This window comes from Hippoglossus hippoglossus, chromosome 4 (genome assembly GCF_009819705.1).
Source record: "Hippoglossus hippoglossus isolate fHipHip1 chromosome 4, fHipHip1.pri, whole genome shotgun sequence".
NCBI classification, from domain to species: domain Eukaryota; kingdom Metazoa; phylum Chordata; class Actinopteri; order Pleuronectiformes; family Pleuronectidae; genus Hippoglossus; species Hippoglossus hippoglossus.
The window spans coordinates 7,244,074-7,271,247 of record NC_047154.1 but is presented as its reverse complement, the minus strand read 5'-3'; the positions used below and the strand labels follow the sequence as shown (position 1 = coordinate 7,271,247).

General features: G+C 41.0%; 1 protein-coding gene across 2 annotated transcripts; it reads right to left on the bottom strand.

Annotated features, from left to right (window-relative positions):
* Nucleotides 1–3,340: 3,340 nt before the first annotated feature.
* On the bottom strand, nt 3,341–26,367 carry kita (KIT proto-oncogene, receptor tyrosine kinase a). 2 transcript variants are annotated; one of them, XM_034583280.1, is made up of 21 exons: nt 25,689–26,367; nt 22,901–23,164; nt 20,202–20,486; nt 19,972–20,111; nt 19,033–19,225; nt 16,872–17,058; nt 16,093–16,208; nt 15,711–15,825; nt 12,552–12,736; nt 11,287–11,393; nt 11,070–11,196; nt 10,398–10,502; nt 9,982–10,092; nt 9,727–9,868; nt 9,460–9,554; nt 9,221–9,351; nt 8,714–8,836; nt 5,779–5,890; nt 5,599–5,698; nt 5,197–5,302; nt 3,341–4,021 (listed from the first exon to the last, which is right to left on the bottom strand). In XM_034583280.1, exons 1-21 carry the CDS (start codon nt 25,741–25,743, stop codon nt 3,839–3,841), a joined length of 2,982 nt encoding a protein of 993 aa, XP_034439171.1. In that variant the 5' UTR covers nt 25,744–26,367; the 3' UTR covers nt 3,341–3,838. The 2 variants fall into 2 exon arrangements, with proteins under 2 accessions (XP_034439171.1, XP_034439172.1); XM_034583281.1 differs by having other exon boundaries at nt 19,033–19,204.
* Between the last annotated feature and the right edge of the window lie 807 nt (nt 26,368–27,174).

Below are 27,174 nucleotides of genomic sequence, written 5' to 3'. Positions count from 1 at the left end.
GGAGCTGAAGCATCACATGGTTATGCATGAACCATCACATGGTGCTGTTGAAAGACATTGTGATGTGGTCAAGGAAGGTCATTTAAGAGGAGGCCCCGGAGTTATACTTTTATATTTTTTATTTTTTATTAATACATTTATGATTCATCAACTTCACAGAAGTTGAAGACAACTTTCTTTCTGGGTATTTGCTGCAATATTTCAATTTCCGGAAATCTAGAAAAGAAAGCAGAAGGAGTCAGTCCTGTCGACAGAAACAGCCTTTGGTTCTACGGGCACAGTCCACCATTCTTTCTGTTTCCTTCCCACCTCAAGCTTAACAATATACAGGAGGTGTTTTATATTAAACGGCCAGATTTACCACAAACAGTATCGGAAGAAGAGTGACATGCTCAACAAATTTACTGCCACTGCCAGGAACCACAGCAAGTTGAGCAATCCCAGCCACCACGCTCTGACATGGGACCTGCTGCACAAAACACACGTCCCTTACTTTATATTCTCTAATTCTCCAAGAGGTGATGTCAGGAGATGAATGATGGCTCTATTAATAGTCTGATTAAAAAAGCTCAAATGTACAAGTTTAATAGGTGTGGTATGCTTGCTGAGACAAGAACATTTTCATCCTCATGACAATATGAATTCCAAAACAGTGCATGCCTCTTTGCCCTCAAGGAAACTTGGCCTCTGTATGGTCTTATGTCTTATTCACCTACAACTGCTGCATGAGCATGGAAGCCAAACCAAAGCAATTGTTCCTGGGGAATTTAATTATGATCTTTACTACAGCAGTCCTGCTTGCCAAACCTGAAGGCTCAGTTAAAATGCGTATATATATATATATATAAATGATTTGACATTAAATGTTATTAAAAGCAACATTTTAGATTTTTCAAAAGCATTGTATAATTACTGTTAGACTAAAAATATTAATCTCAGCCGTTCCTCTATTTTTTGCAAACAAATATTTGCATTCAGCCACCCTCCTTCAGTGGTGGGATATCCTGCTTGTCTCTTATCAGCTAGATCCTGAAACAATGGACTCTGCCCACGCAGATATTGTGCACTGGGCCTGACGGTTTCACGTGCTGCTCTCCTCGTGTCTTTCCCCTTACGACCAGATGTCCCTTTCTGGGCTGCGGCCAGGATTTAGGAGGATTTAGAGTACAGTAGGGAGAATGGAAACAAAAAAAACAACCAAAACAAAGCAAATCAGACAGCGTGTCATCCATTACTGTTCTTTACAGTAGCGTGTGGCAAACCTAAGATCCGGTTAACCTCTATTTTCCAGCGAAGTAGAGTTGATGAATCGCTTGTGACAACCACCTCAGGGGACAAACTACCACAAGCAGTTGCGCACAGAGAGATTGGCTGGCCCTGCGCTCGGAAAAATGTGATTGTCATATGCTTTCAAATGAGCAAAGCTGCACAGAAGAACACTGTGTTGAGCGAGGTATGTCCAGGAGCAAGCAAGTAAGAACAGGCCATGAAAACGTAGCTGGGAATTCAATATACACAGTTTTATTTACATTGACACATGTAATAGCAACACATCAAATTTATGCTGTAACACTAAAGCCTTTAATAAATATGTAGCAAAATGCAGGAAAACCTTTGGGTGTGAGAAGAGCAACAAGATGTAAAATAATCTGTGAGTCCGAGGCAGCTCCTTCCTCGCTAGTATTTTCATTTTAGCTGATATTGCCAGGAATATTGCTGATCAGATAGGACCATGGGGCAGTTTCCAAGTGGACTGCTTGAAATGATGAAATAGCCAAAATTAAAACATTAGCCAAAGTGAACCTCGTCTTTTTGAAGTTTCCATGGTGACAGAGAAACAAGCAGCTTTTCCAGTTGAATCCACAGTTGTAAATCTCTTCACACTTATGAAAAAATATCACAATTCATTTCTGCATCAGTGTACCACATCTTCATTAAGATAAACATCTTCAAAAGCATCAACTTTTCTTTACAACATACGCACATTTATATTTACAAAAAGAGAGATCGGTAAGACTGTAGGGTTTTAATAGCCTAAATGACTTGATGAATAATTTGTAGTGGCACCTCTTTACAGTAAATATTTTAATTCAACAATCACACAGACGTGCACACAGGGACAAATAGACGTACATCCTCACATACATACACACACAAACACACAAGTCCATACACACAAACAGGACACTTTCCTGATACTCTTCACAACAATATCCACCAGTGGGAGGAGGGGAATCATTATGGTCTGGACTGAAACAGACTACTGGCTGAGAGGTACTGAAAGTCCCACTCCTGATGGAGGAAACAGCTGGACACAAAGAAGAGAAGGACTGCTGGGAAACCAGCTACTGGCTGGAGAACAATGAGATGACCAACACCGAGCCCCATACCCAGTGTCGACCACTCAACAGAGAGCCTTGAAGAGCGTCCGCTTTCCTCTGACTTGTCACCTCAGGGAGTTCTGCAGCCCTCTTCACGGCATTTCACATGAGCTTCATGCTGACTTTCACCACAATGTAGACCATACAACTGTCTGTCAGCCAAAACAGAGAGTTCCCACTTCCTGGTCCTTCGTGAAGTGGAAGAAGGTGAAAAGCAAAGAACCCACATCTCAGGAATGGCAGTACCTGTGTCGTGCTTGTAAACAAAGATCGTACACTGGATGTGGCAGGAGAGCAACCATATACACCTTAGCAGTTATTTACACCTTTACAAGAGAACTCTACAGCAGTCTGGCTTTCAAACAGTGAAACTACAGGTATACGCCTGCTTTACCTGCTAATGTAACAAAGCTGAGACAAATGCTTAGAGTCACGGGTTTCACACAGTGTCTCCTTTGTCCAGCTCTTTCCATTTCATCATCTTATAGCAATAACTATGATCATTACTTTCAGATATTTACACATATACAGTCAACAAGCACATAAATGGAAAAGTAGCGTACCATGTTTATACCTTATCTGTGAAGACAACTGTGGGTAGAGTAATCATGGGCTGATCCATGGTTAATCAGATCTGGTAAATGCAGTTTTTTGCTCTCTAATCTATAGTAACATCCGACATAAAAAGAGCACACATGAATCTCCTAAAAGACTTGAAGCACTTATGGACTCTAAGCATGGCCGACCATGCTGTCTAATAGCTTATATACCAGTGTCTCTATATCGCAATTTAAATTGGCCCCAGAAAAGTAACTCCTTCTTATAAACACAGATCTGAACAGCTGGAAGTAATACTGACAAAGGAGTAAAAAGAAACAAAAAGAGAAACAAACGAAGTTTTACATAGTGTATGGAATGATGTGAAGCTCAAGTGCCTTGAGTGCTTCTTTTTTTTTCCTCCAACAATTGCAGCAGCCAACCCAAAATGAAAACGCTACGTACATTTCCAAGACAGAAAAACAACAAAGAATAGCAAAACATAAAAAGAAAAAAATTAACTCAAATAGATAGAAAGAAAGTGTTATATGGAGTGCATTAAAACAACCTTTACGAAATGTGTAGGAAAAATGTAAAACTGAAAATAACAAAAATGGATAACAGTGTAAAATTGGACTTGATGACAGTTTTATGGTAACGACTTGTGTCCGTCCCGGGTACCTCGACAATTCTTTGTCAGTAGGGGAGAATTAGTCCAACTGTACTAGGCAATGATAGTGATAACAATGATAAAAGCCATTTGTCCTTGGTTGTTCTTTCTTTGTCATACACAGTGATTGCCATCAGTCTGCACACGTGACATGTGCGGCTGGGATCGGGGCAGTGGAATGGTGTAGTGGTTGGGTGGTGTGTGGCGGAACGTTTCAGGCACTTTATGAGGAAGTCAGTCGGGTGGGTGCTCACACCCGTTGGGCTGTGAGGGTTGTCCCCTCCAGGAAGACCTCGTGCTGGACCAGTAAGGGCTGAGTCACAGCGCTATGAGTGCCTGCTGCGTTGAGACCGTGAAACGCTGCGCTCTGTGAACTGGGCTCCTCCCTGTCTCTGGGCGTCACAGGAAGCCTGAAGCTGAAGTTCAGATAAATCTTGAGATAAGAAGGCAGAAAGAGAGCAGACAGAGAGAACAGTGTCCGTCAGTGTTGATACGTTTTACTATTTCAGTTCTGATATTTCAAACACCACAGAAATTTCTTTTTTCACGAGATTTTGTTTTTATCATTAAATAGATATTTATCTTTTCTTTTTTTTCCCGTCATGACCCTTAAATTACAGAGTTGGATGAAAAGTCTACAGCCATGCTAGCAGCTGTGTGAGGCTGCATTTAGGCACAGCAGTGCTTTGAGTTAAACGCTTCCATAAGCAAGCTAAAGTGGTCACAGAGTTTAACAAGTGTAATGTTCACTGTGTTCCCTAGTTTAGTTTAAGTTGGCCGCATGCTGAGTAGTTACAGTTACTACATAGTTAGCAACTGCTTGATGACACATGTCCTGGGTTTGAGTGTAAACAAGTAGTAGGACATAATGTTGATGTGATAATCAGACAATGCTCTGCACAGGAAAGTGAATGGAATACTGTATTAGCAACTAAAAAACAATGTAAACATAGTTAATATGTGATGTTTGTTCAGTCTAGTGGGTAAATTAACATATTTGTCTTTTAAATCCCAAAGAACTGACAGAGTTGTTGTGTGGTTGGACAGTCATGAAAAAAATGAACACCCTGTAGCTTAGTGCATCAGACAAGCCAAGACTTCACATCTGCTCAAGCTGTGAGAGGCTCCAGACCTTTAGCTGAATTATGTGTTCACAGTCAGGTGGTGACTGTTTTCCCATGGGAGGTGATGCAGATGTCTACACCTATCCAGTGATCTAGTATGTTTTCTATCTACTTTTACAAATTTTAATTTGGAAAAAACTGAAAAGACTGTTTTGAGAAATGGGAAAAAACACCATCTCTTCAATTATCACATAATGGTTTTCGATTTTTTTGAAAGTGAAAGAAGCTGGGAATCCTTTTGCCAAGGTTTTGCATTTAGCAAACGAGACATTTCTAATGTTGCCTAATATGTACTTTCTTATTTGTGGCAGCTGACAAAGTAAAGAAGGTATCACATGAACCGTTTCACATCTGGTTTTTATCATTTTAGGACCCTCAACCTCATACTCTTGCTGATTGGCCTGCGAAGTCTTCTCGGGTCATTGATGTTAAAGAAATGCTTTTTTTGAACCTTTTATAGTGAAAGTAAACAATATCCACCTACATGCTTAGTGGCATCTGACAGCTGCTGTTCAATCCTTTCCACGACCTTCCTGAAGGGGGATCTGTTGAGGGGGTCAGCATCCCAGCAGGACTGCATAATCTCATACCTGCACAGCAGCATGCAGACACACAAACACTTTTATTTTTCTACCGGTTTTTACAGCCCTGTGCTTGTTGTTTTCTGTGCTCAGTTCCATTGAAGAGTTTCAGAATGTTCCCAGTTTTAGGTATGCTGGTGACAAGCCAAATGCAACAGGATGAGAAAAGGCTGCTTTTCAAATCCCAGACTTTCAATTATTGCGTCTCCATCTATCCAAACACCATGTTTTCCATGATCACTTTACTTGCAGTTTGCGTCAAAGCCTTTTACATACACTCATATTAATTTTCAACAACAACTCACATTTCACTGGGTGCAAACTCTGGAGCATCCATTCTGTATCCTTCTTTTATCAGTTTGTAGAACTTGGCATCCACAGGCATACCAGGATAAGGACTGTTTCCTACGTTCAACAGAGATTCAGTTACATTAAGCACTTTAGAAAACACACAGACAGCCACTGACAAACAATGATATAGATACCTAGTGAGAAGATTTCCCAAAGCAAGATGCCGTAGGACCACACGTCACTTTCAAACGTGTACACGCACTCAAAGATGCTTTCTGGAGACATCCATTTCACCGGCAGACGTGCCTGAAAGAACGAAAAAGCGATTAATGAAATGGATAAATATTTTTCTGTGACTGGAGTCAAACAGGATGAATGACTGCTAAATGTACAGACTGTACCATATGTAAGGTATGAACACGGCCTTCCCCTGAGAATCTAGACACACACCGAGCTACGACACATTTCGCAGGTTTACATCACAGTCACTTCATCAGCTATGACACACTCACTCACACGTGCACAGGTTTTCAAGTAGTATTTCAGTAAAAACACCTGGCTGCCACAAGACACAATAACTGTATCCTCCACTATATCCTGAGGCTTATGATTTAAAAAATACAATATTCAGCAATCAAGCAGATTCAAGTGAGGCCACAGCCAAAATGCAAACAAAAAAGTACAATTAAATAAAATACATTAAAATGGAACTACTGCCTCAATTTGGTTCTAGCTCACTGATGAACATTAAATGAAACAAGCATTAAATGCCCACTAGGTGATCTTTGGTTTCACAATGTGGTAGCTGCATGCATGAAAACACTCATAGCTCTGGCATCGATTGCACCAGCTTTTTAAAAGCCCTTTAAAAAGTTTGTTTACAAGTCTTTATTTAAGTTTCAAACGAGTGATTTACTCAGTGGAGAAATGTCTTAGCTTAGTAATGTGCAGATCATTTGTGAGGAAATGTGTAGCAAGCAATGTGTGACCATCTACGCGAATGTATCTAGCAATGTAAACAAACTGGAAGTCACCGAACCATCACAAAATATAATAAACAACAAAAATTGTGTAAACAGTATAATAAACTTTAGTGCCAATCCTTATTCGTAGGCATATCTTTGTAACCTCCAGCAAACAGGTTGTGTTTTTGTCTGCATGCGTTCATTTTTTAGGATTATGCCAAAACAACAGATTTCCATAAATTTTTATGCAGGGGTGAGGCGCCCCAAGGAACAACCCATTAATCTTTGGTACGGATCCAGATCAGGGGGCAAATCCAGGATTTTCTTTTCACTTTCTTTCACATTGTGAGATAGGATTTTTTTTTTAACATTTTGATGGATTTCTCAGGGAATAATTAATGGATCTTGATGAAAAAGTAAGCACGGTTATGGTTCTGATATTTGTGCAATAGGGAGTGTGCAGTTTGGTGCGTATCCAAATAAAAATTGAATAATTTAGTGAATGCAAATTTGGTTTCATAAGGGGACTGTTGGGCCTTGGCAGAGGTATTATCTCTACTGAGCGTCATTCTAGGATTATTGGTTATTTATTTATCTATAGCCGATATATATCGAATGTATTGTTATTTTTTCTGATGCAATGTTTAAATGGAATAGTTCTCGTTAACATACAACCCATAAGTCAAATGTCATGTGACTTGTTTCTACTGTATTCCATAGACCAAACAGGACGCAGTGTTTGCATCCTGTCTGATTGTTTTGTTTGTTTTCAATGGGTAGTAAGTGTCCACTGCTAATGCGCCATCTGCCCTTTGTATTTGAGGCACTCGGAGTCCTCATGTTGAACAGAACTTAGGGCAGAAAAATGCATAAAACAACAATCTGGAGGAGACACTAGTTGTGTCTGTGCAGTGTAGCTGGATGCCCAGAGCTGATGACTTTAACCACGTTTAATGAACAGAAAACTGCAGGTTTTGAGGCTAATTAGTGCTGGACTTGAGATTTCACCTATATTGCATTCATTAATTTAAACTGCACTAATAGTTAAGGGCTAATGTTAGCTCACCCTAAACCTCAACATTTAACGGCCCTCTTGACAAGCTACAAGAAATTCGGAACAAATTGGAGCGATTCACAGCAGATTGGCAAATTTTCTCCAACTCGCCTAAGCCTTGAAGCGATCATTATCCAGGCAGAGCTCCTGGACCAGCTGGTGGTCCTCCCCTGTGAGTCTCCCTCTTTCTGAGGGTCTCATGTGCACAAACATCTTTATTTCCCTGAGTCCAGCATTTTATTTGGGAACAGCCTCTCACACTCAATCACAGGCAGAGCAAATGCCCTCTGCCTGTATTTAAAAAGCAAGTACAAATGTGTGAGATTACTGCAAAACAAAATCACCGATATGATAAGGATAGGTGATTTGGTAGTTGCCTAGCAACAGTTAAAAAAAGGTGCACCACACTGTTCTTTTTTAAAGTGTGAGCTTTAATGCAAAAGGCAGAGCAGTGTGATTCCTTTTTTCTCATGTGCCAAACAGTCTGATCAGGGTCGTACTCTTAGCAATGATATGTTAACATTAGCTTTGTCAGTTAACAGTGAACCATCTGCACCAACAACATATCTCTACATAAGAGTTTGTGTGGTCATGTGTTTCCTGAGCCACGGAGTTCATGATATAATCAGCGTTTGTTTGTTAGTTTGTTTGCAGGAACAAAACAAAAAAATCGGTAAAGCATGATCCAAGGGAGAATCCATCAAATGTTTCAAGGCAGATCCAGATCAGGGGGCAGATCCAGGATTTAGTTTTAATTTCTTTAGCCAGAGGTATGTACTCACCAAGAGCCTGTCAGGTTTTAATTATAGTGATATGTACTTAAAAGATTATAACTTGGCTTTTGAACTCAAGTGCTAGCAGAAGTAACATAAGCTCAATATTTACTAGTAAGTCAAGGATTACTGGTCTTGATCTTGAATATGTGTTGTAAAACATCCAGACCAGATAAAGACCAGGTGTTAGCGTGACAAGGCAGGAAGCCACAGATCGGGGGTTGACTTTAATACAAGAATGGCATGTTTGAAGAGAGAATTTTATGGTGGCCAGCGCTGCATGTATCCTGCATCTAATCGTACATTTCCCAGTGTCACACAGTTTCTATTAACTTACATTTCCTTTGACCACATAGTTGGCGTCTGTGGTGATGTCCCGGGCCAGGCCAAAATCACAGATCTTTGCCACCCTTCCTTGAGTCAGGAGGATATTTCTGGCTGCCAGGTCTCTGTGGATACACTGCAAAACAAAGGCACCTTGGCCTTTAATAACTGATGACGCATGTTATATAAATGACCAATCAATAATTTAACATTAGTCGTGAATAAGGAACTTTTCTAATGAGATTTGATACTGAATTTCCACACTTGAATCCGTAACAGACAACCACTGACACAGATATATGAGCTCACTAGCCACAGTATCTGAGTCTCTAATAAATGTTTCAGCAGCATGCTCTAACATGCGTTTTAGACATGCGTTTACTAGCTGTGGAAACTCAATACATTTCTGTATTGACAGAAAAGACAAATATGATTTGTGGAAATTCACATTAGAGTTTTATGTAGAAATCAAGTATGATATGTATTCTTCTAAAATCTGCACAATCAAGGTGATGCTCACATTTTTGGAGGCTAAGAACTCCATGCCTTTGGCCACTTGATAAGAGAAGCTGAGAAGGTCTTCGGTGTCCAGAGACATACCATCCTCGTCAAACATCTCATTCTCTGCGTCTGCTTCAACGTAGGAGTCACCTGAGAGGACAAGCATGATCAAGATGACTATTTCTGAAATTGTATGAGCCTCACTTCTGTATATTGCAACTAAGACTGAAGAATTTGGTGAATGGCCGGCTTGCTTGCCTTTGCGTAGCGAGCGTCTCTTCTCAGGGGACGAGCTGAAAGGATGGCTGCCAGCAACAGAAGGCTTCATGGTCATGTAGCTGTTCAAGCTGTCTCTGTGAAGAGGAAAGGAGCAGTCTGGTCTCAGCTGAGCACAGCCACACATAGGCACGCTGCTGTCCAAATACCCTACTCCTCCTACGCACGTTCTGGATAGTAAACACTATTGTCTCTTTTCTCGTTCATACATTCAATAAACCACTCTTAACACACAAAAAAGAACCTGACCCTGCAGTGTCTCTCTGCGGCGCGATGTTGCGATAGTGGCAGTCTTCCTCCATCTTGTAGCAGATGAAGGATTCTCTCTTTCGTCGTAGAAAGTTGAGAAGGTCTCCAAAGCAGCAGTACTCTGTTATCACAAGTGTAGGGCCTGTGGACAAAGAAAGTTGCATCATGAGGCCGATCTTTCCCCCCGAAAAGTCAAAGTCTGCAGCCGGTCTCTGAAGTTTGAACAATTAACGCGGTACAACATGGCTGTCGCACCTCCGACAGTGCAGGCTCCCAGCAGGTTGACAATATTCATGTGGTTTCCCAAGTAACTGAGGACTTTCAGCTCCGACATCAGTGCCTCCTTCTCTGTGGCATGAGCGCTTGCTGTGGAGAAAAGAAGGAAACACAATCATCGCTCAGGAAAATTTGAACTTTCATGTCATGAGCTGTTACATGCAGGATAAAAAATAACTAGTCGCTGGAAGCAAATTGAAATAAAAGGTGCCGTGTGAAAAGCCGCTGAATAAAAATATCCACAAATTGCTGATGCCGCCGGTTTCTGAACACCTGCAGGAAAATGATCTTTTACGGCTTCGTGAAAGATCACAGCTACAGAGTTAATCTGTCACATGGTCGACATAGCTCCGCTGTGTTTGTCACGTGTTGTCATGCGTGTTGACGGCACTTACATTTGAGCATTTTCACTGCGACTGTCATGACCGAATCTGCTTTGGAGAGTCCATATGCGGTGGCTTCCACCACTTTCCCGAATGCACCAGATCCCAGCGTTTTCCCTGAAGACATGAAGACAAACACAAAACTGCTATTCCCCATCCTGCTTCACTCCCACAAACTGGCCCCCTGCCAGCGTTCCTAGGACAACACCAGTTTTAGCCCCCAGGCTGTGTACATAGGCACCAGGACACGCAGGATCCTGTTTGAGGAGGTTTGTTAAAAACAACACCCAGAGTGTGTCAACAGTATTATGTTTGCGGTGAGGGAGTGGGGTTACATCATTAATGAGCCATGGAGCTGGTTTGTTGGTAATTGACCACCGACATGACTAAAGCCTCAATGCTGTGCCCATATAGTCAGAAAACAGGGCCTGTCAATCAGCAAGGAGTCACCAGACACTGGCAGTGATAACGTCATACCAACTGCACTGTTAGGCTTTATTACCGAGGCTGTTACTGAGACAAACCCTCACTTATCTTCACATCACTCTGCTGCAGCTGTGATTTACACCTTCGACATGACAACCAGGATGTCTATTGTGTCAGACACGGTGGATTAATGGAGTCAAAGAGGCCTCGATTGTGCTGCAGATGATTTTGATAAGGAAAGATGAAGAAGATACTCACCAAAACGCAAGTTGTTCCGAGGGAACTCCCACTGATGATCGTATGGTAGTTGGGTGGGGTCAATGTACACATAGTTGTTTCCATGGATGCCCTCGATAACTTTCCACTGAATCTGGTATTTGGGTTTCTAGCCAATAGAAGATAATGGAACATAAATAAATGTTACAAGTGAACTCATGACCTGCCAACGGGCTCAACCTTGCATGTACTTGTCTACCTGCATGTACTTGTAGAACAGCATGATGAGGACCAGACAGAGGATGCCTGCCGCTGATACGGAGCCAATTAGCAGCGGGGTGAAGAGATCATGGGGAACAGTTCTCTCTGAAAGGAGATAGAAATGATCATGTTACATTCAAGAGCGGAGACAATCAACCAGCAACTATGTCATTGGTTTGCCCTGTTTACGATGTAAATTACATTGCAAGGGGCTTTAAAGTAAGCCAGAGCGGGCTAAGTCACAGTGAAGCGCACTTTGCTAACATCACACCAAACTAATCCAATGATATATGTATACATAATGTGGGGTTCTCTGCATTATCTTTGTTTTCTGCATTTCTTCAGTTTATCTACGTTAAATCCCTTTGATTATAGCGTATTTAACTGTATTGCTGTTGCTTTAACAGCTGTGCTGTGAGTCATTATATATAATCACCGTGCGTTCCATCGTGGCTGTTTGTGATGCCTTATTGTTTTGCTCCTCTGTACAGTGGGGTGTAATAAGCTCTTTAGAGATAAGCAGCTTTCTCTTCACTTCAAATCTGAGAATGCAGAGTCTGCAGGAACTAATCCCCTGTAAACCTGTCAGTGGTATCTAAAGCCCTGTGTATTCTCTGCTGCAGCTCCCTGACACCTCCAAGCCTCCTACAGCCTCGGAACACCCAGCCACGCCAGGACTCCTACTGCGCTCCACACTCTGAGCGCCTCCGCCTGGTCTGCTGCTACTCTGTGAAGCACAAAAATCCTGGGCACACGCTCCCAACGGCCTGTCCTGCCTGGCTGCAGACACTCTCCTCCCTCATAATGCTCGCCCACGTATACACCACAACCACAGTTTGCCCCCAGCGTCCTGCATACAAACTTTACAGTTACTGCTATCACGCCAGCTCTGCGACATTGTGCGGCAGATGGGGGAAGCCGTTATAACAGAGCGGATTTGGAGTCATAAAGTAAACAATGGACTAATTCCTTTGTGTAAGTGACAACCTCTTATCACGGCAAATCATGTCTGAGGTATCTCTGTTTACCAACAGATTAAGGTGGCCCAACCTCTAGTTGTAAGACCACATTGGTTGAACACATGGGTTTATCCTCAAAGTCATGCTTTTAGTAAATATTTTGAGTAAATCTCACCGGGTTTACTGAGGGGCAGAGCTGAGATAACTTCGTTTTTTTTGTCAACAGAGCGAGGAGTCACAGGCAGGTGACAGAATTTTATAAAATACTGCATCCTACTCTCCGTGAGTGTGATTTCTCACTCACCACTGATAGAGAAGAGTGTGTAGGCCTGCTCCCCGTCCACCGTTGCCACACATTCCAGAGTATTGAATCGTCCCCTGCTGACATTGACCCGGCTCTCCACCTCTGTCTTCCCAAATATTGGGCTGGACAGTGTGACGGTGAGGACATTTTGCTCCTCCTGGGTGGCATTGCCCTGTTGGGAGCATCTGAAATCAGAAGATTACAATTATTGACAAAGAGCTGACGGGACCACCAAGGTTTCAATCAATTGCCTCTTTGCAGGACACTCAGGAATGTCTCGCTTGAAAGTTCCTGAAAGACACACATTCTTCCCCTAAGTCATACCAACACTGCATGCAACAAGTAAAACCGCAGAAGGGCCTCCTCATGTTTGTTTTGTTTTGTTTTTTTGCAGGAGTTACTTCACCTTTAGTCATTATAATAGTGAGGTATGCCTCATGTACTCAGGGGAAAAATTTGAAATATGTAAAATTATATTGTATATAATAATGTTTTCATGGCACCACACCATGAAGAGTAGCTGTTATCAGCTAACACAGGTCACATTGCTCCCTGTTTATCTACTTGCGATAGCATGCCTTTATGTAATGCTATTAAGTGGATTTGATTATGATTAAAAAAACGACTGGATAAAGTTTGGATTATCACTTATGATTCATTGCCTGTGCTGCTTGGGATTGGTGTTGCTACAGTAACCAGATGCTCTGCCTCCCACACACCAGGTGTATCTGGGCAGATATGTCAAGCCCCTACCAATCACAAATCAATTCCTTCCAACCCCCTGTCACATGACTTGTCAACCAATCACAAGTCAGCCGCGTCAAATCCAATAATCCCACGTTCCACCGTAATCATCATTCCTCTGTCCAGTGTGTCTCGGCTGTGACCTATAGGACCTTTGAGATGCACTCATGTGAGTTTTATGAAGGTCTGATTGTAAAATGTGAACTCTGGGGGCGGGGCATCAACTAAAGGGGTGTGGCTATGAGCAAATAGCATCTAGAAGTTTGCAGAATTGGAAAAAAGCTCCTTATATTACTATAGTTTCCACAGCCTAAATGGTCACTTCTAAAAACCAACACCTTATTAAATTCAGAACAATCAAGTTTTTAAATTAAAACTGTAACATTCAAAACTTGTTAGGGTTTTGTTTGATCACATTTGACTGAACCTGCCCTAGAAGGATAAGCAAATAATTATATGATGGAAAGTACAACTAAGAGTGGTAGTGAGGTGCCAAGACCTGGGTCTGAATGTAGAGCAGTAAAAAAGTGTCTCGCTCTGGCCCCATGTGCATTTTACTTTTATATTGATGTTGTTTCAGCCCTCAGGCCATCTTCAGGTTAAACGAGATTAACAGACAGGTACTGTTAAATAGGCCACTCCCTATTAATATATCTGTTGGAGATCAGGTCATGCGTGTAAGAAAACCATTCAAGAGGCTTTCAACAAATCAAAACAGGAAATAGATCCAGTCAAATCACTTCAAAGATACAAAAAACATTTTAAATAAAAAAATGTTAAGGAAGACTGTTCAAGTCATAGTCTATAAAAATCATTAATTTCTATAAGATGTTTAATTCAAAACTGACTATAAAGGAGACTGACAAAAAAAGATTATATGAATCCGCCCAGAGTAAAATATTTCTTGTGGTAGTTTCTTTAACAGATCTATTTAGAAGTAATTACATTTCTAAAGAGCCATTAATATAATATCCATGAATATAATAATAATTATCATTTTCATTTGTGATAACTTAAATGTTGGCAGTTGAATAATGAATACTTTGTATTGCTGAACATAAGAAGATATGAATAGCACATCAGATTTTAACATTAAATTGGATCATCTTTTTTTCTCTCTGACATAAATTGGTGGGGTGTCATTCCCCTGAAGAGGAGGCAACATGGATGTTTATACTTTACAGGAGTCACCTCATGAACTGAATATAGATTATGACTTCAAGTGTTTTTCCCTAGTTTACCTCTATTTATTGGATTTTATGATTAAATTGACAATGATATTCATTTAAACCTGAGATTAAACTTTCTCTACATCAATTAGAAACCTATTTCAAATTTATTTTTACTGCTGCTAAGGAGGCTAGGTTGTGTTCTGCTTTTGTTTTTGTGTCTGTTAGTTAGCTAGGATTACACAAAAACTACTTCACAGATTATCAAGAAACTTGGTAGAAGGATGTGGGTCAGAACCCATTAAGTTTTGGTGCAGGTCGACACCTTTGTTTATTGATATATTATTATTATTAAATCCCAATAAAAATATTAGATCTAGTGAATTTAACTCTGGTTTTATAATGGGACTGTTGGGCCTTGGTGGAGGTATGTGCTCTACAGAGTGACCTTCGAAGCTGATATTTTGAACGCATGAAACATCTGGCATTAACATTAGCAAAATAACAACATATTATGGAAGCGTATTGGATTCACTTGAGAAAAAAACAATCAGATCTGTTTTTCTTTAACAAGATTATCATGTCAAATAAAGAGCTGATTGTTTTTCTCATGAGAACTTTTCTCCAAATTCTTACATAATCTTGTTTATAAAGAAAAGCAAAAGCTGTTTGTTTTTTCTCATGACATTTTTGGAAGTTGATGAAAAAAGCAGGTTTATGGGACTCATAATTATGAGTGTGTGCAGATCCCAATAAAAATCTTGACAGCAAAATTGAATGTGGTCTCATAAGGGGACTGTTGGGCCTTGGTGGAGGTATGTGCTCTACTGAGTGACCTTCTACTTAATATTTTGAACTTATTTTACTGTAAAATGTTTCCATGCAACATAATAGTACTTCTTTTATTTAATTGATTTGATTGGCTCTAGTTGGAATAACATGATTGTCATCAGATGTTCATAGGGAGTGGCCTCTAAAACGGCCCCTGTGTCTTACTAATCTTGAAGAAGACCATGGGGTAGAACGTCACCCATTTTGACAAAAGTAAAAAAGCCCACGGAGACAGAGTGTGAATCACTGTCACCCCCTCCTCTGAAGGTTAAGTAAATAACTTCATAACTGTCACCAATAGACTGTGAGGTATGATATCTAAAATGCAAAAGTGTCTCAGTAGAGGTCAAATGTTTGTAACTTTGCCAGAAAAGGTAATTTCATGTGCGGAAAGTCAGAAGTTCAATGACCTCACCTGATGTACGGCTGCTCACAGTAGTACCAGGTGATCTGGGGGGCAGGAAACCCCTCCGCCACACAGCGCACTTGTCCATCCACTGGGCCATCATGAGATACAATCTCGGGTTTACCTAACAAACAAAGTTAACGTCAAAGAAGTATAAATGACAAGCAGGAGAGATTTATTTTTAAATGTATCCCACTGTGTTGAACCTTTGCCATGTATGGATGCTGCAGGGTAATGCAGAGAGCAACACCTCATTCCCAACAAAGAAAGGGTAATCAGAGCCTATTCCCACATGTCAGCTACTGAAGATTAATGTAATGTGGTGTAATGCAATTCCCTGTTTAGCTTCAGGGAACAAACGACATTTCACAAAATCTATGTCACAACTTACTGATTACAAAGATGGTGAAGGTCTGATTTACTGTTGCGTCACTGTTGGAGGCTCGGAATGTGTAAACTCCCCCTTCTGACATTTTCAGTCGCACCAGCCTCAGCTCACTGCCGTACCTGAGCGCACAGCGAAGACGTTACATCTTCAAGCATGGCTGTGTTTATTGATTTGCACAAACACATTCTATTAATTTTATTGCACATAAAGAGAAAACAGCCGATTTCAGGCTTTTCATGTCAGAGCTGCCAGAGAAAGAACATGGACATCTGTTCAAACAAAGCATTCATAGGAAAAAAAACCATAAAATAAATAACTGTTATAGAATTATATTTTTTTTACTGTTATTTATATTGATTTATTGATTTTTCGTATTGTAAAAAAAAGGTTTCAGTTATCGTTTTTCCCCAATTTGCTTAAGGTTAATTAAAAGTCATGTTTTTCTTGGTGATGCGTGAGCTAAAATGCATTTTGCTGAACATGCCGCTTTTGAATGAATAAATAAAATTCTCATATCTGCAACACAGACTTTTCATGGTTTCTTTTCACGTGCAGACTAATTTCAGCCGTGTTTGAGAAGAGCTGAGAAAAAAGCAGCTGTTACATCAATGTCACCTCGCTCCAAACCAAAGGTGTTAAATTCCACTGAATGAGGTTATTGAACATTTTCACATATGTGGTAAAACTGGGGTCAAGTATAGGCACTGAAAGCAAGTGTGTGTGTGTGTGTGTGTGTGTGTGTGTGTGTGTGTGTGTGTGCGTGTGCGGGTGTGTTGTCTCACCTATATTCATGGCTGAGTGTGGTGATGACATGGTCGGTGGTGTTCTTCAGCTCGTAGCCCATGAAGCTCCATGAGAAGGTGTGTGGTTTCGGATACGCCTCCATGTCAACGTTTAGGGACAAACTCTCACCTGAGCGGACACGGATGGTTCTGTTGCTCGTGGGTGTTAAGTTAATGAATCCTCTGTCTGAAGAAGAGAGGAATCAGATGTTGCAAATTAAAATTAAACTCACATTTATTGGTTTACAGACTTCAAATCACAGAGTAACCGCACATGAGAGAAAGAAAAAGAAAAAAGAAACTCACCCCACACACATGTATGTAGATTTAAAGGTCCAGTGTGTAAAATAAGAGAAGTTAAAATAATCCTAGTGAGGTTTTCATTAGTGTGTTTCTTCTAAATTGTACCAATTGTTGTTTATTTTGCCCTTTCTAGGGTAAGTACTTTATATTGAGGTGAGGGGTATAAAGCTGCAACATGCAACTTCACCACTAGATGTTCCTAAATTCTACACACTGAACCTTGAAAGCAAAACTTTTTGGAAAAAAGGAAATCTCATCAGATTCTGGCAAAGTCTAACATAAAAAGATCAACACTGCTCATATATCTGGCTCTTTAAAGACTCATTCTGTGCCGCCAGCAGTCTGTTAGCTTAGCATAAAGACTGTGAACGGGGTGAAACAGCTAGCCTTGTTCGGACCAGTTATATCACATAGAAAGCCTGAAGTTTAAAACAAATATTTCTTTTGTTTTACATGGTTAAGGGTCATAAACCAGTAGCAATTTTGTGGTCGGCCAGAAAATAGTCAGGCACATGAAATCCAACAAAACAGCAAACTGTTGAGGTTGTATAGATATAACAAATAATAAGTACAACAAGGGTGTTCTTAGTCTTACACTATGGGCCGCCCCTTAGACAAAACTTGGAGAAAGGCACCTCCTCACTCACCCTTAGAACCTGTTCAGGCCTGGTATAGAAATCCATCTTGAGAGATATGATCACTATTGGACATCTCTAAGTTTGTCTGTTCCCACCTGGCCTTAGAATGTGGCGGCCACAAATAAAGCAATGTATGGTAACTGATAAGTGTGAGAACACTTGGTTCGATTATAAAACTAAAGCGGGTCAGAGGACATTGGATGGGTAGGTGGTCCCACCCGTACGTCACTAGTATTAACATCTGGTATTAATATAAGCAGAGATAGCTAAATATAATGGAAGCATATTGTAAAAACATAATCTGCTCTTTTTTTCTTTAACAAGATTATTATATCAAAATTCTGACACTTAACAAGAGTTGTTATTTTCTCATGAAAACCTTCAAACAAAGTCACACACACTTAGGCTATTCTATGAAATCTCCTTTGATATCAATGCAAATGGGTTTTTCTTAGGGCGGCCCAACTCCCACTTTGTAAATACTGCTGTACAACAAAATAATTACTAAAATGAAAAGGTTTACTGAATATATTTTACAGAAAGCAGCTCTCTCCGACTCCAGTCTTTATGTCTAAGTGCTATAAGCAGCGGGACTTGCTTGAGGTTCTTGAAGACTTTTAACGTCTGATCTCAAAGGCCTCTTCAGTTCTAACGGACCAGTGGAGAGTCCCAAACATTTAACCTCTTGTGGGGTCATTAACACCGAGAGAGTTATTTAGGTCACATGTGAGCCTTTGACCCACCCGGCCATCATGTGAGTCCTTAAGATCACATGAGTCAGGGAGTGAGTGGCTGTTATTCTGCCTGTGGAGGGATCTCGGTGAACCTCAACTAAGAAATACCATGAACTAGAATCTTCAGACACACAGTCTTTATGCTAAGCTAAGATAACGAAGTCACTTAGCATTTGCTGTTCAGATATGTGAGTGGTATCAATCTTCTCATCTAAATCTAAAAAGGAAAGCAAAGATGTATATTTCTTAAAATGTCACACTAATCTCTTGACATTCAGATTTTGTAGAAATTGGGGAAATTTAATCTGTGGAAATATCAAGATATTTAATTCGATGATATGCTTTCATTGCCAACCATGAATGATTGACAGACCACATTGGACGGTTGAATTTGATCACATTTCATGCATTTTTTTAACATCTTCAAAACCAATTTAAGTTACAGTCTGCAGCTGTAACTAAAGGCAATGCGCTTCATTTACTCACCATAAACATCGAGCCACACTGACTGCGTGCTGATCCCCTTTTCATTCTCAGCTTCACATCGGTACCTCCCAGCATCTTGTTGTCTGACCGCCGCGATGTGCAATGTGGAGCTACGCACATGAATGAAGGGCTCCGTCAGGATACGAGACGCACCGTCAACCTTTGCTGGTTGCTGTGGATACCAGACGGCACCCTGTCAACGCCCAGAGATCTCTAGAGATTAACCCCGTCTGCATGTCTATCCTTGCCAAGCACACAAATACTGACACAGACACACATCAGCCTGTAGACGAGCACACACACATACACACACACACACACACACACACACACACACACACACACACACACACACACACACACACACACACACACACACACACACACACACGCTCACACATTCCTATGCAAACGGTAAACTACAATTTGCATAAACATCAAGATACTGAAGCTAAAACAGCTTCAATGTTGACCCCTGTTGCTCTCGTACATTGGAACTTGAAACCAAGTACACAGGAGAAAAAACTCAGTAAAAAATATGTAAATATTGTGAAATGTGAATGATTAAAAAATGTCCTCAAAAGAAATGTTGGTGACTTATATCACTTGTGACAGCTTAAGTGGCATGTATGTATAATAATAGTTATAATAATAATTGTTAGTGTAGTTGGCAGGGAGTTAATGTTCGGTGTCACATTTAATTTCCTGTCTGCATTTAAAAAGAAAATGTGCAGGCTAACCCTGCAACCTCCCAGAGCAGCTAATAATGAATGATTCTTCACTCAAATATCTCTATAAAGTAACACTGGAGTTGATCAAGACAACACAACATTTCACACACAAATCACAGTGTTTTCATACACCTAAATACTACACCAACGAAAATCCAGTTGAATCTTCCATTAACAACACAGCACACAGTAAAAAAAAGGGTCTCACCGAGCCAGGTGGGGTCACCCACTGCATCTTGATCTCTCCATTGACGTTGGTGGTGTTGCAGGTGAGTGAGAGACTCTCGCCCTGTCTGAGAATCAGTCTTTTGGGGGCCTGCATCTCAATCACAGGAGGAGCGACGGGGACTGAAAATGAATAAACAAAAAGACTGACTTGGCAAGTGTGTCAGTTTGAGAAAAACGCAACAATACATTAATGCATTTTCATCACTTTACCTGGTCTCACTGTCAGGTAGTAGTCATGTGATCTGATGTACCTTTCCCTGAGTTTTCCCGTGCACACATAGCAACCTTCGTAGGCCTTTTGTGTGTTGTGGATGATGATGCCTTGTTCCAGGCTCGCAGAATACTGGAGCCCAGAGGCCGGTGCTCCGCTGGAGCATGTTTCCAGGCGCAGGTTTTCCAAACTTGGATCAGTTGCCAGGCAGGGGATGGTTGCAATGTCTCCCACACGAGTGAGAATGTTGAACACCATTGATTTTCTGAAGGGATTTTCACGATCTGCCAAAACAAATGCAATCGCACATCAGAGGTGATGCCAGAAGTGTAAGCAGGATGGCTGTTGTTAAAGGTTAAGTTTGTGACACCTATTATATAACAATTCTGCACTGAACATGTTCTAACCATATTTGTTCAGGGAAGTGTTATTTTAACTTGCTGCCAAATGATTGCATTGGAGTGTGTCTGGATGCCTCGCCTGCTCCATACTTGCGGATGGAGCAATGGATAATGAAGAATGTTGGATCCATTCTGCTGTCGATACATAGAAAACTTCTGACCATAAAAAAGTCTAAATGTCACAAAACGTTTTAAGTGTGTTGAGAAAAGTTGGTGTATAAAAGCAAAATGCAACAAAGTGTAGTGGAATCAAAGTTAGAGGATATATCCCGATGTATACGAAGCATGTGACTCTTCCACTCCAGGGGATATGAAAATCTGGGGCAGATGAAGACATGTGATTTTTGTGAACCTATGAGAAGACTGTGACCTTCTTTTTCTTTCATATAATTTGGATTTGGATTATGTGATTATCTTTAAATGGAAACTGCTACTGATTATTGCCTCTTAAAGTTAAAACTTTCGATACGATTTCTGGAAATCCTTCCACTTATCTGGAGGTTACAACCTCTATGTACTGTACGTCACGATTCACTCACTCAGTGTGTTCTCATTGCACTTGATACACTTTTTTACCTTATCCAGTGTGTATGAACACAGTTGTAGCCTTCAACTAGGACTGACAAAGTCACGGGAAACACAAAGTATTTGTCACCTTGTTTAACACTGACCACGATCACCCATTAAAATAACATCACTGATACCAGACAACGGTCATGTTTGGTACGTTTTGACAGTGAATCACAAACAGGGGTGGGGAACCTTTTTCCTATGAGGGGCCTTTTCAAGTTTGATCCTCCGAGGGCCAAACTAAATCATTGAACACAACACTAACCTCTGCAATGCAATGGCTAGAATGGTTTCTCTCTGATTAACCATCTGATGTCCGATGGTAGTGATGATGATGGTGTTACTTGCAGCTGCTTTTTCAGTTTTGGGTCAGTGAGCAAACTTAGTTTTTGTATGAGTCAGTTTTGAACAGTTTATAGAACGCAGAGGCAGGTTCCTACTGTAGCTTTAGGCTTGTTGGCTGTTTGGATGTCATAGCAGGCTTTTATTCATGCAAATTAGCAAAATGCAGTATTACCCCTTTCCAGATGCACTTGCCACAGCATGTACGGCATTTAAAGAAGTAAGTAATTCCTCTCTCATATCAAACTCAGCAATCATCCTACAAACAAAAACAGTGAGTTGGGGGAGTTCTTGTTATGTCCGTTGCTCTTGAGATAAACACTGGAAATTTGCCTTGCGTTTTTTCAGTTTCTTGTGCCATATCAGTAATGCACGCTGTGGCACTTCTTCAAGACAGACTCACAATTTGGAACAATTCGACTTTTTCCAGTTCTAGCATCTCTGCAGCAGCAACAAGGCTCCTTTATAAATTCTGCTTCTGAGTTTGGCTTCAGCAATTTAGCTATTAACTCGCTCACCACAAAACTTGTCTCTGTCAGAATGTGGTCTTGAGAAAGCTGCTTGTTGAGCTTTAATTTTATCCGAGCAAATTTTTCCTTGCAACTCAGTCAGTTTAGTTCCATGTTTCCAGCTGTCAGTCCGCTTAAGATCGGCCTTAATCACTGCGAGTACGTAGCCGTGTTTATTGCATTGACCCTGACCGTGACCTGAGAGGCATATAGCCTGGCAGGGACCATCCTGAAGGACATGATAGTCTACAGTTTTACTATTTTATTTTGCTTTTTTATTTGGTCTACTGTATTATTATTATAATCAGAGACTCGCCGTTCCTGGTATAACATAATTTTAGATTGTTTGGATACAATGGATAATGACTCTACAGAAGCAATACCCTGTTTGAATTGTGAATTAACTACAAATACAACCAAACTAAACTTTTACCTCCTGCACAAGTTACTCAGTGGACTATGATTTTTCTCTTTATTATGGCTATTATCTGGAGCCTCTAATCTGAAAAGCAGTTATATCTAAGGTAGATGTGTGAATTGTGGAATGAATGATCATGATAAAAGCCTGCAGTGATGGCTGTGGGCCAAGGAAATGTGGAATCACACAGAGGAAATAGAGTAGAACTGTGTTGCACTCAATAAATAGCAACACTATCTACTGTACCTGTCCAGGGCAAAGTTACAAACACCTTCTTCTGCAAACACACCCACACACACTGCTCCCTATCATCGCAGAGAAAAATGCCAAAAAGATTTCCTCTGCTCTACGCGGCAGTCTGTTTCTACCTGCTCTTGATTTCAATCCTCTTACTTGTGTCTCCCTGTACAGTACCACACACACAAAATACAGTGTAATATTCAGTAACATGCAGCTACCTCGAACATAGATGTAGATGGACGATTGCTCCCCAGAGCTCTTCTCCAGGCAGATGTAGCGGCCCATGAGATTGGGCTGAGCCCTGGTGATTTGCAGCGTGGACTTGCCATTGATCCTCTTCTCGGCCCGCAGCCTCACATTCGGCCGGTCCTCCCGCTGCCATTGGATCTCCTTCTCACCCTGGCAAATCAGCTCGAAGGGTTGGTTGAGATCGATGACAAGGTGATCTTTGTCATTGGGGGTAATGATTGGCTTGGTGTTGCCTATAATGGGATATAGAGAAAGTTCAACTGCACAGCAAACATGTGATAGTTATGATAAGCCAAGTATTGTCACTTACATGTTAAAAAGTCCCATTTTACCACAATCTGGTGGAAAAGATCATACATTTATACTTATATTATCATGAAACATTAATCAGGGGCTGAGTCCTTTCAAACACCGAAGTGAGAATAAAAGTCTCGGCGGATTGAGGTCTTTCAAAGGTCGTTTAATTATACTTTTATTTAAAGAATTTAAAAACACTTAAAACTGAGCAATGCTGGATTTAAGAAAATGTTTTTTCTAAGATTCACCCACAACTGCAAAGTCAGGATGTGTCAACACCTGCGGGCTCACCCATTCACAGTGCATTACAGTTTACAGGTATAATCCCCGATCCACATGGAAACAGCAGGATCGCTCTGCCACCAAACCTCAAAACACTGGATTTGAAGATTCATGGCTTGCAACCACTTTAAACACAGCAAAGTCCATGAGTGAAACATCAGCAGGAGTTACAGGGTCAGAGTTCATTTTCATTCTGTTTAATTTAAAGGATTTTAAAGATGGTTGAACCCTCAACCTCCTGACACCTGAGCAGATGTCTGAACCATAACGATATTGCGTTCTTGTAAACATGTCATCTTGTGCCTTACACCAGTCATGGTATAACATGGAACAAACGTGTGCAGCATATGCCGGACAAGATATGGACTATGGATGCAGAAGGTCCAGAAAAAAGCCCATAGATCTAATCTGCTGCCCCAACTGAAAACAGGTGTGGAAACGTACGTGAGTAATAATTTTTGAAAACATCACCATGGTGGGGTTGCACTCAACTCCCACGTTCTCTATTGAAGCCAGTTGTTATAAACATGACAGGACTGTGGCAGGTTGAAACAGTGTGCTGCTGACATAGATGCTCCGTCTATCCCACCTTTGATACGACAAATACATTTCATCTGTGGAGCCAATTGTTCGAAACCACAGAGCCTTGACTTCACTCAGGAATTAAAATAGAAGGGAGAAGGATGTGGAGGCATGACAGCCTTATCTTCAACACCAAAATATATGAATCTTCGCCATTTAGGATAAGAAATGTCATGCCTTTCTATAGAATCATTGAACAGCAAACAACAGTGTATCATGACACAGAGAAGGGTCTGTTTGGAGGCTGTTGATGTAAATGGATTCTGTGTTTGCAGACCCTTATATGCGTAAATATGTGACTAACATCTGTAGAATTTAATGTTAATGTTTATCAACATGGTCATGGAGAAAAACGGTCTCTATGTGATGTATTGATCATTGTGATGGGGATGTTTTAGTATATTTATTTACTCATCACCAGAGCACAAGAAAACATGGTAAATAATTACGTCTGCAGCGTGCGTAAAGGCTTATGGCAAACTTCATAGTGCGTCTTATTGCATCACATGGCAAGTATAGGCTAAGCCTGGATCTGTGGCAGCCATTCAAATTCCCTGCACGATATCAAGGCATCCCACGACCACATCATGTTATCAGGCTGTCGGCATACGGGCAGAAAATAGAGCCGACCTGAGTGGCGCAAGGCTCCGCGCACGAGCCAAAGGGCGCAAAGTGAAACGGCAACATTTTGCGGTTCGCCGCTTGTCTCTCCAGAGATTGGCTTGTCTCCTGACAAGATGAAAACAGAAACAGGCTAAACTATCAAAAATAAATAATAAACTCTATAATTACGATGAAGGACGCGCGTAAAAAGACAATAAAGAAACAACAAGGTGTTCAAGGACCTTGACCTTTGCAGCCAGACTCGGAAGATGAAGCCAAACCATTTGTATTTGAGATGTGTTTTCAAAATTCATCCCCAGAACAAAAAGCAGATCAAACCCACCCAGACTGTGATTATATTAAAGCGTTGCGCGTTAGAGTCGCAGATGTGACAATATTAATCCTAACATAAATTGCATAGAATCACTAAACAGTTCTGTGTGTGCCAGCTGCTCGTTTGCATGCATGCTTCCTAGGAATGAGGAGCTGCAGTTAGATTTCCATAATGACGGTTACGACTGGTTCAAAAGAAGAGGAAACCCCGCAGGAACCTGTCACCTCCAAGCCCAATATGAAAGTCTTTAGGTGTATTATTCAGCATCCCACTTTAATTCCCTCTGTTTGATTACTTTTTTCTGTTAATGGCGCACTGTTCTCTTAGTATAACATGCATTATTAAAGTGGCGCACTTGGTTTCCACATCATCAGCCAAAGTATCCCCTTTCCTCATTAGGTTTCAGTGACTTCTTTTATCAGCAGCCACGCACCACTTCCCAGAACAAAGAAAAGTGTGAAGAAATGCATGAAGGCGATGCGGAGCAAGTGGAGCAGTTCCCGTCAGTGTATCATGTGGATTATCTTTGTCTGATTGTGCCGAAGGGAGTTGAAAACCTGTCGTGGTGAAATAAAATGAAGCCTTTCCTTGTTTTTAAAGTGAGCAGCAACAAGTAATGTGCGCAAAGTGGCGCATCAAGTGCAAACGCTGAGTCTTACCTGGACGGAAAGTTGAGTGTAAAAAGACAGCCAGCAGTATCCAGTGGTATTCCATAGTTATTATTCCATGGGTCTAGCTGTGAAGGGCGAGCCAGTGCCTCTCTGGGTTAAGGTGGTGCTCGCCGAGCGCGTACGTCGGAGTTGTGGCAAGTTGGACCGCGGCTGTGGAACAGGCGCAATTACAAAGTCTCTAAAGGCACAGATGCTCAGTGAATGCAGCTCGCAACAGCAGCAGTGTCCGTCGCCTGTATGCAAACATGCTGTTGTTCTCCCGGAGCACGCCAGAGGGGACGATGTGGGTCGACCAGGTATCTGATTGTGCGCGACTGTGGTGTCAACAACATGTTTATAGGAGCCAGTGGTGTGGTGGAGCCTATTACTCACACGCTACACACAGAGAGGGAGGTGTTTGGGACCTGCTGTCGGCTTCTCCCAAAAAAAAAAAAAGAAGCACAGACTGATCAAGACAAAGATATGACCAGTCCAGTTTTTCTACTACTTTATTATTATCACAATAACACGATATAAAGCAAACAACAAAGACAATTTCTGCTGCAGATAACTTTAGAACTGTTGGCATCAAAAGAGCCCTAATAAATGTTTACATGTATGCCACAATAAATTATATTTTTATCTAAAATTACGCATGACGCAAACACAATTACGCATAACCCAAACACTATATTGTAGGAGTCGATGTCTTATCACATGTGTCCACTACAATATCCCCCAATTCAACCAAAACTGAAACGCAAAGTTTCATCAGGGCTTTTTAAATGCTATTGTATAATACATTTATTCGCCTATCTGATTTTAAAAAGTAAGAGGAGAAGACCACAAAACGACCCCTTGTCTGTGTCTCCCTCCTGAGCGTGCGCGTGACAGTTTTTGCACATGGGCGTGCACTCACACATTCCCAGAGGCGGCCTAGTGTATTTTTTTTTTTTTTACACCTGCTATCGCACACGCACGGTGCAGTGACTGCTTTCTGACGGTGTTCAATGTTGCCACTCTGATGTCATTTCTTTTTTTATTGGCGACATCTGTTCTTTATAATTCACTTTGCCATTCACAGCAGCGAGGGAGAGCACAGCACAGACACCGTCAGGGCAAACCTGGAGAAATACAATCTGCTTTTTACTGTCCTGTTTCTATTCAGACTGTTATAGCATTTATGTGGTTTAATTCTTGCATCAAACATTAGCCTTAATCTTTCAGCAATGACGTAACAAAAATACCTCTGATACCTCAAAAGCCCAAGAGCCATTAAACACATTTAAAAGGCCACTGCAGAAATGTAGTTTTGCACCTCTGTAAAGATGGGTGGCTTATGAGAGAGAAAAAACTGGCCAAAACTTGAAGCCAGGAGATCACATTTCCCATGATGCACCTCAAAAGTAGGCTATCACATGTGTGCCAATCTCTATGAACAAATTCTGCATGTGAATATGCAGAATCTCTAGGCGAGGAAATAAAGATTTTGGTA